The sequence below is a fragment of the Babylonia areolata genome, chromosome 18 (assembly GCF_041734735.1).
Source record: "Babylonia areolata isolate BAREFJ2019XMU chromosome 18, ASM4173473v1, whole genome shotgun sequence".
NCBI classification, from domain to species: Eukaryota; Metazoa; Mollusca; class Gastropoda; order Neogastropoda; family Buccinidae; genus Babylonia; species Babylonia areolata.
This window is the reverse complement of record NC_134893.1, coordinates 54,986,870-54,996,924: the sequence shown is the minus strand read 5'-3', so window position 1 is coordinate 54,996,924 and position 10,055 is coordinate 54,986,870. Positions and strand designations below refer to the sequence as shown.

General features: G+C 38.7%; 2 protein-coding genes across 5 annotated transcripts in view; one reads left to right on the top strand and one right to left on the bottom strand.

The window, feature by feature from the left end:
* The window catches only part of LOC143292923 (mitochondrial import receptor subunit TOM22 homolog), a 5,096-nt gene extending 1,077 nt beyond the window's left edge, over positions 1–4,019 (top strand). The window contains exons 2-3 of the mRNA XM_076603619.1: positions 2,067–2,306; positions 2,687–4,019. Of these exons, the coding sequence (XP_076459734.1) occupies positions 2,067–2,306; positions 2,687–2,785 (339 nt within the window). The 3' untranslated portion in view covers positions 2,786–4,019. The remainder of the gene's footprint in view (positions 1–2,066; positions 2,307–2,686) is intronic.
* Positions 4,020–5,729: 1,710 nt separating this feature from the next.
* The window catches only part of LOC143292921 (uncharacterized), an 80,605-nt gene continuing 76,279 nt past the window's right edge, over positions 5,730–10,055 (bottom strand). For all 4 annotated transcript variants that reach the window (XM_076603614.1, XM_076603617.1, XM_076603615.1 and 1 more), the window contains one exon: positions 5,730–8,794. In XM_076603614.1, coding sequence (XP_076459729.1) covers positions 8,679–8,794 — 116 coding nt within the window. In that variant the 3' untranslated portion in view covers positions 5,730–8,678. The remainder of the gene's footprint in view (positions 8,795–10,055) is intronic.

Genomic DNA, 10,055 nt, shown 5'->3' with positions numbered 1-10,055 from the left:
GACGTCTCTTGGCAGCCCAGGTAAATTATGCCCAACAGCAACCCTCCAGAAAAAGATAGTTTCATCAACATACTGATGTTTGTTGTCGCATGGAAGAAGGAGAAGAAAATAACAGAACAAATAAATTCACACACACACACACACACACATGCACACACGTGACACTGAGTCAGTTACACACACATAGTATGACACACACACACACACACACACACACACACACACATACATACACACACTTACACATGCACACAGACATGTACACACAGAGTGACACACACACACACACACACACATACACACACACACACACACACATTACATGATGTTCTTGCATGTTCACACATAAAATTAGATAGACAAACTACCCACTCACTGGATTCACGCATGTACACACATAGCTTACAAGTGATGTTAATCAAGCTATTTTAAACCATGTAGTCAGTCCTGTTTCTATGCAGCCTGTGTCCCTACCCTCATCAAGCTACAGACATACTGATACCAACTTAATATGTATTAAACACAGGAGAATTGTTGGGAAAATGGGCAATGCAAAGCATAATTATAGTCTTGCAACAGAACATTCATAATCACATATGGTTGTGGCCTTTATTTCATCTTCTTCCTTGACATTAGAAATCATAATTATCTATATTTTTTTCCTGTCAATAACAATCACTGTACCAAATTTCATGGATTTTGGATGGAAAACCCAAGCCCACTGATACTTCTGTATTTTTTAAAATTCTATGGTGCTAATGTGACACTGTTACCATGAACTCTGACCCTTGACTTTGAGTTTGACTCTCAACAGGAATTTTGTTCTTACTGTACCAATTTGGATTCTGATGCAGATTGTAATCAGACCTTAATTCTATTGTAGTTAACTACAAACTTATGGAAAAGGCCACACTGTACTGTCTTTCTGTTTGTCTCTGTATATGTATAGACTTTTTTTCTTCCAAATGTCCAGTTTCACCAGTTGAGTTTTATTAGCAATATGGTGAGTACCAGAGGTTACTAGGAAGAGTCAAACTTCCATGAATCCAACTTGAACAGTTTTTAAAAAGCGATCCAGTAGATCAGATCTGCTACCAAAATAGATAAAAATTAAAGAAATGTTGTGGAGAGCTTGTACAGCTTGAATATAACTTAGGAATCAAAATTTTTTTTTTTGGCCAAACTAGGAGTAGGAGCCTCAGCTACAGAATTAGGAGAATTCTCCATCAGATGGTGCCATTACCGGGAAAAGTTTGAGCTGTATATTGAAAATATTTATTTCAGGCAGACATTATCGCACAGAACAGGAACCTGGGAAGAGTTTGTATGCATGGTTTGAATTGGGTTTCAGTTAGCGAGAGGGAAAATACTGGTAGTGGGAAGCTGAATGTTGACCATGTTGTTCAAGAGCTTTTCTGTTTTTTTAATCAGTAAACGAATAATGCAGCATATCAGTTTATGGCTTTGGGGTGATGCAGCTGTGGTAGTTTATAACAATGTGAACATTGTATGCAGATGATGTACTCTATCTGGTGGATTCAGTCAGACAATGTGGTAAAGTACAAAGTTGTTCTTTTGAATGATGAATGCCTTAGCTATTCTTTTATGGTGTCAACCTTAATGTGTAGGTTCTGTTTCTAGAACAGGGGTCAAGGAATAGAATGAATGATGCTTTCCTTTTCTATTTCCAAATGTGAAACAAGAGAGACTAGGTAAACAACAACAAAACACAGGAGAACATAATGCCTCAGCTTGTATGTTCTGTCCATCTCTTTGCACATGAACAGATTGAAGATCTATTTGAGGAACAAATTCAGGTACTTAACAAAACCTTCTTGCTTCTGTCTGTATTATACAGGGTCAGTTGAAAGAGAATTACCACCTGAGCATGTTTGCTAGTGAAATAAGTTTGTCCCAGACCTCAGTAGCTGTTGTTTTTTTGTTTTTGGTTTGGTTTGGTTTGTTTTGGTTTGTTTTAATTTCAGTACTGGAGTGCAAGCTGAAATAATCTGTTTTTTTGTCAGTCTGTTTAGAAAAAAATAATCTTTTCTCATTACTGGTTTCAGGACTTGGATGAGACACTGGCAGAAAGGCTGTGGGGGCTCACAGAGATGTTCCCTGCTCCTGTACAAAAGTTGATAGAGACCTCATTCAACATGTCCTTCTCTGCCCTGAAAGCCGGCTACAGCCTGGGTCGTGTTGCTCTCTGGGTGGCTGCCTCCTCCTCCGCCATCTTGGTCCTCCCTGTGGTGTTCGAGTCAGAACGTGCCCAGCAGCAGCAACAGGAACTCCAGCAGCAGAGACAGGTAGAGAGAGAGAGTGTGTGTGTGTGTGCGTGTGTGAGAGTATGGTTGTCTATTGATGTGACAGAACTTGGTTATCTTTTAACTGAATTTGGTTGTCTTGAGACATATCTAGGACAGTATGGTTGTGTTGTGAAAGACATATATATATATATATATATATTATACGCATATTTGACAGAATTTTGTTTTGATTGTCTTGCAACAGAGCTGTGATGGTGTGTGGTTGTTTATAGATAGATCTGTGACAATGGTTGTCTTGTAATGGTCGTTGCGGTAGGCCCGTGACAAGTGTTTTGTGTTGCAGATCTTGCTCAGCTGTATGTCAGTGTTGTGGTCTTTGCGACAGACCTGTGACAAGTGTTCAAACTTTTGTGTTTCAGATCTTGCTGGGTCCCAGTGCAGCCATGCCTGGAGGAGGGGGTCAGAACATGTTGCCCGGTATGGGCATGATGCCTCCTGGCATGGCCACTGCCAAGTAACCTCCCTTCCCTTTCACTGCTGCTTCACTCACTGGTCAGCCGATGCTCCTTCATTGAAGTACATTGCTCTTCACGGTCCTCCATTGATCATTATTGTGAATCATACTGAATCCAGAGTGTCTGTGAGAGAAAGAACGAGGGAACAGTACATGTGGTTTTGTTTTCTTCCGAATGTGATGGAGTTTAATGCAGGGGCGAAATGATGTTCAAGTGATCTTATTTGTGTATAATTATGTAGATAGGTACACACTAGCTTGGGGCTTTTGACCCATTTCATTTGTAACTGAAATAAAAAAAAGAGGGATGTGTGATTTTGTTTGTTGTGTTTTGAAAAAGAGACTGCTCTAAGAAATGCAGTGAAGTTTTTCCTTTTTGTCTGTCTCAAAATACTGAGCTGTGGGGCAGAATATGTCAGAGAACATTGGGGAGAGGGTCACATAGGTCGAACTGTGTGTGTGTTGCACTAGTACAGTAGTAGTCTAACATTTAGAATCTTTTCACATTAAGTGATAAAATATGAAGGAAAAAAGTGAGGAGAGGAGGGCCATTGGAGCTGGTGCATGGGGGATGAGGGTAGGGGTGGGTCAGGAGGTGAAGAGGGAATGGTGGTTTCAAAATGTATGCATGTAAACCTACACATGTATGGTATGTGTGAGTGTGTGGGTGTGTGTGTTTGTGTACATGCATGTTAATTGTTTCAGTGTGTATGTGTGTGCATGCATGTCTGTGTGTGTGTGTGAATGTGTGTGCATGCATGTCTGTGTGTGTGTGTGTGTGTTCATGGACCAGGCAACAATTCTGCAAAATCAGTATCTTAAGTTAACTCTTTCGTTCCTATTTTTCTATGAACTATTACTCCCCCTTGTTCCGAGATCCCTACCATTTGCATATTCCCTTCATTCCTGGATTTAGAGAAGAGAAAGAAAGTATGAAGCAGGGTACTTATTTTGGAGGTTTAAGGTAACGCGGCTCATTACAGTACACTAAGATTGTCATATACTGTTGTGTTCAGAATTGATGTGAGACGTTGTCTGAGACCCTGTTGACACTATAGGGTGACATCTCTGGTGATACTCAGGTGTAAAACAGGTGACTTTGGGGTCAAACACAATGCATACAAGTACGTACGACATGCAGGACAGTGTTTTGCTTGAAGAGTATGCACATCATGCAGGTACTCACCAAGTAGTGCCTCATATGTATCTCAGTGCCACACTGCTAGTCATATCCATAAAAAACTCGAGAATATATGCCTTTCACTGCACTAGCAGTCACTGAGCCAGAATCAGATCATTATCTACACAATTCTTGAACAAAAACTATTCAGAAACCATACTGTCTCTAAATACGCATGTCCATGTCACAATCATCACGTAATATTCCACACAAAGGTGACACGTGTGTGATATACCTTGAAACAGTCATGCCAGTTACTGCACAAGTATACACCACAATTTTCACACTTCTTACTTTTTTAACTTTTCATCACCCACTATCTGTGCTTCTGTAGCAACAGCTAATTGCATTCTCTTCTTGTCATTCATTTGAAACAGATCGAAATCATTATCTGTTAGAGTGTTGTAAAACTCATCTTCAGAAAACTGGTCACAATCCGAACTTTCTACACATTCCGTTTTTCTGTGTCCGTGTGTCTACACAGCACATCAGCAAGAATGCAGCGGCGCCCACTTTCCCATGGCCTAGGGAGGGGGAAGGGGGTGTCTGGAATCCATTCCACTCATAAACACTGCCCCGCTAGTGACCCGGTCAAGGTAGAAGGCAATACGTTTATCCCTGACTTCAATTCATGCGCCATTTAATACTGTGTATCTTAACATGTGGCTAAAATATGTCCAAAGTTGTGAATCAGATTTATGTCGTTTTGAGGATGACACTTGAACCCAGAAGCATGTGAGCACACATCACAGAGCGAGTCAAAGCTGTCAAAAGCTTGAACTCAGTTGATATGATACAACTATATAGTTACCTTTATGATGTGAAAGCCTCATCATCAACCAGTGCCAAAGATAAAAACATGGTGGACAAATTTATTGACCCATCACTGCAAGAGTTGCATGCTCCGCATTCCTCAGCAATTTAAGAAAAAGATTTTTCAGGATTTTTTTTTTTCAGCAGATGACAATGTCATGTGAATGTGGATATGTGTCAAGTGAAAGCCCAATCGGATGTTAGTCTAATCACGTTTCATCATGTCTCCATTAACGAAGTTTGTTTTTATTGTTTGAATGTTGATCTTTGTTGCTTTGAATCTTTTTTTGTTTTTGTTTAACTTTTTTTCTTGCACCTTAAAATGTGTGCCATGTAATATGAAGCGCCTTGTAGTGTGTTAAATACAGTGTCCAAAAATGATTCCATGCAAATGCGTGTCAAAATCTTGTTTTTAAAATGCACATGGTGTGCCTTACAATACGAAACACCTTGTAGTCCGTAAAGTACAGGATCTAAAATGACAAAAAGCATACAAATGTGAAACTAGCTGACTGGGCACACATACAACATGGTGTCTGGTCATCCTGTCAGTGTTCAACATTGATCCACTCTGTAGTCTTCATGCCATCAGCCATCCAACTTGGCTTTGGGAGTGAATAGAAACACCACACTGACATCCTGGTCTAGGTACTGAGAAACTAACATTACCAATAACAACATATTATATAGGTATATAAAAAAAAAAAATATTAAAAAAGAAGAAAAAGGAGAGAAAAAAAACCCACCTCAGTAATGACGGGACTGTTAATTTGCTGTACCTTTGCCATTTGAGCATGTCATGTAGACAGAATACTGGCTTGCTGAGAAATCTTATGTGACAACACTACTCAAGTCATATACACTTTAAGGTAGAATATAAATCTGACATTAGTCTATGCTCACACACAAAAGATAATAATTCAACAATAGTCCATACTCACACTCACATAAAAGGTACTCAATAATATATTTGTTAAAATATTTATTTCTTGATAATGATGTGTACTGCAGCCAGATATGTATGAAGAATATTAGTATTGCAAGAATTTGGTAATCCATCTTCAGCACAATATATATGGGCACAAGCAAACACCAGCAGTATAAAGATGACTACATTTGACAAACACACACTAGGGACAGGCAGACATTTCTGGTGAAAAACCAATAGTGCGCGCATGCACTTGGAATCAATTCACTTGAGAGCATAGATATGTTTTCTGAATATGCCCACAACACATGGGGGGAAAAAGTACTGTTCAGTTTTGCTTTATACTCGGGTAATCTACACAGTGGGTCAACATTGGAGCCCACTGAAATTGTCATAACACAGTATTTACAGGAAATAGAAAAGCTTGTAACACAATGGTTTGGACTGGCATGAAACTTGATACATAAACTGACCAAAAAAACAACAAAAAATCTGCCCTAGTTTAACAGCAATCAACTAAAATTCTCAGTCTTTAGCATGTAAGCAGTAAGGAAGAGATCATGAACATTGAGAGGTTAGAAAAAGAAAAAAAAAAAGTCTGCTCTATCCTAAATAACAAACTGATCATAATATGTTGAATCTGTGTAAAAGCACTCTTGACTTGAAGAATGTGAAAGCAAACAACAAACCACTGACACTCAGCTAGCAGCACATGGAAACAAGTAAAGGTGGTTGACCCACTGGAAAAACAATGAGGTTTGTGTCTTCACATTGCAACCCAAAAACAAAGAAAAAAAGGAGTACAGCAAAAGAAATCTGCCATGGAATGGTGCATCTGAAAATCTGTAAAAGTTTCATCAACCCTGAATGCACAACCATCAATAAAATCATTGCTCTCTTGACGTCTTACAACCAATAATGCAATGAAAGCATTGCACTTCAGCACACGTTAAGTATGAATCCACATAAAAACTGAAATCATCATTGTAAAGGCTGAATAGAGCAACACAACATCCAGCCTAAGAAAAAAGGGAGTAGGGGAACTGAGATAAGAAGTACTGATGTTTGAAATGAAATGTTTGCAAACATGATTTATCCATTTCTTCTTCAAATTATTTTTCATATTTATTTCTGTTGTATTAAAAAGATTAGGAATCCACACCCAAAATTAACAATCACATTAAATTGAACAGACCTACATACCCAAATCATCCACCTACCTGTTCCCCCAAGAAAGAAAATAAAGGAGTGGTGGAACCGACAAAGGAATATCAACGTTTGCAATGAGACCATTCTTTTGTTTGTAACTGGAATCTTTTTAATATCATCATACTTAAGCTCTGGAATCAACACCGATAAAAGGAAAATGCATAAAAAGACCTCTTCTGATCTGGAATGTACATGTCTCAGTACTATAATAATATGGAAAGTCACAATTGAAACAGTAGCAACTGACAACCTCTCTTCCTTCCTCTGCCCACGAAAAAAACCCTAAAAAACAAAAAGAATTTGTGCTGAATCACAACAAATCAAGATTTCCACACAAAAATTCCATTATACATGAGATTTTGACAGTTCACTATTTCCGAAAAGCACAAGACAACACATTCCTTCAAGCGTAAGGTGGCAGCACTGAGGTTAGCTCCTATATGAGCTGTGTATGTACACTGGACCGGCTTGAAAGCAAACAACAGACATACTCTGGTATAAACTCTCTTTTAAATCTGGAATATGATGCCATCCAAAGTGTCAGAAACCTAGAATGTACTGTATTCCATGAAAGTAGAACTTCAGTTCAAAAAGTGAAAGCCCTTTCCATACCATTTCCTGCTGTAATGCAGGATGAGACAGCACCGAATATCGAACCTGATCAGCCATTCAACATGAAATAATGCACTGTTCACACACCAGTCTTGACTGACAATCGTGAAGCTGTCCAACAGTAGAGAAATGATAAATGCTGAGATGAATCCCCCCCCACCCCAAACTGAGCAAATGCAGCTGTCAAGCTTACAGAAAATGAACACAGCCACGTCCGTCACCACGACAACTCGATCTGGTAAGCCTGTGTCCCAAAAGTAACTACCTATTCAACAGCACTTTCTGACTGGTACCCACACAACATGAAGTCACAATGAGATGTCTCTTACAGCTCCACTCTCAACATCATGATTTACCCAAGTGAGATAACATCAATGCCAGTTTTCAAACTCCCCATCAGATGTGGAGGTTAAACCTGGAGTCAGTATAAAAAGTGCAAAATAAAACATCAGAAACAGATAAGGGAGTTTCCCTAAAGTAAAAGCAGTGAATCTTGCACAAACTCCTTTGAGCCAAGACCAAACATATTCCCATTATGATTACAGTTCCAAGTCAATTTAATCAGTTAATTCATTTCATTCTTATCAAGAAATCATTTTTTTTAAACAAAGAAACAACAACCCATTATGCTTGTCCAATAAAACAGAACTCTCCATGCCCTCATCACTCAAACACAAAACAGATAAACACAACATTGTTATGTACACATACAATGAATATGCCCTCCATTAAAAAATCTATCTTAAAAAGAATCCAAAAAAAAGCCTGAGATATCGGGACAGTTTTCCTGTTGCAGGAATGGATGGGGTGGGGCTTCTTTTAGCATTACAGTAGCTACAGGCGAAGTTCAATCCATTCTCATTATTAAGTGTCCTTTTGCTAACTACTAAGTTAACCTATTCTCAGTATTAAGACATTAAGCCCATATGTGAAGATGGTAACAAGACACCAGCCAACGTCTAATCAATACACAACTGAGAACTAATGGCCCACAACTCAAAACACATCCATATGATGAACTGTCAAATATACGTAGTAAGACACCATTCTTGCTTACTGCCCAGCCAAGCAAACTGGGCCATATCAGGGCTGATGTTGTATAGTCAACACACCCATGGACATGCATCAACAGGCAGGATTGAGGGGTTCAAGGCGCTAGAGTTTCTGTGACTGGCGACGATCTCCCTTGCCTGGGGATTTCATGGTGGTAGCAATCCCTTTGGGATCAAAAATGTATGGCAAGGAAGGGCTGCTCTTGGAGCGCCGCAAGTCTGGAGAAGCAAAAAAACAAAACATAAATAGACTGTTACAACAAAATATAGCATTCAGATCATGTTTACCATTTCATCATATTTCAGTTATTGATCTCTTATCAAATTAGTCATATTTGATAAGTTATAATCTCACAACAAAATAGTCATATACGGTAAGAGTCACTGAACACTTCTAAATCTAACCAGTCTTTTTCTTCTTTTTTTTTATATCTATCATGCTGCAACTACCCATAGAAGGGGAAAAAAAAACCATCCAACCTAAAGTCAAAAGTTATTCCCATTAAAACGCATATCAAATATGTACTCCCTATCACTTTAACACACAAGAAACTCAACTCTTCCCCCCAAATTTGTTGTCTTCTTTGGGCACTGCTTCGATGCCACTCAATCCTCATCCCTTCACACAACCCAACATCCAATCTTCTATTGGCGCAGTTCCTGCTCCAAAATCCACAGGAGCTATTAATCTCAAGTCACCGTGAGACAACTCAGCGTAGGAGACATCAAGCTCCACTTAATCCTAAAATGACTTGTTATATAAATATTGTACAATGAAGCACTCAGCACCTTTGGACATTTTATAGTCATAATATAAATAGAGACATAAACATTACACCCAACCCTAAACCATTTTTGAGGAACTAAAAACTGCACAGATTTCAATAACAGCATTCAGCATTACAAGTTCATTACAGAAAACCTGTCTCTGAATGGCAGCAGGTACTAGGTGCACGGCCCAGACACCCTGAACAAAGTGAAACTAGACAAGGTGCTCTGATAGCGCTATAAGTGTGAACGTTGTAGTTGGAAGTACTTTATGGTTGATCTTACATGCTTTACAGCATTTTGCTGAAAATATGAACACAAGAGCCAGGACATTTGCTGGAAACACACAGACACACAAGATAGACACAAAACAGATTAACAAGTCTTAACTACTTGAAAACAACACAGCATGCTGGTTACAATGGGCTTCTGTTTTTCGTTTGTTTTTTTGTGTGTGCTTTTTTTGTGGTTTTCTTGTTGAATTATGGAATATGCCTTGGATGATCACAACCAGGGAAGAAAGAGCAGGGAAAGGTTTCCATGATCAAATAATTATGGTTACAGGCTGATCTTTTTGATTTCATGAATATGATAAACATTTTAAATCTAACATTTCAAATTCAATAATTCTATAACTTCATTATGATTTCAAATTGCTGTCACTCTTTTTTAACGTTAAGTGTATGGAGTTTGTTCTATTTTGCACTATTCA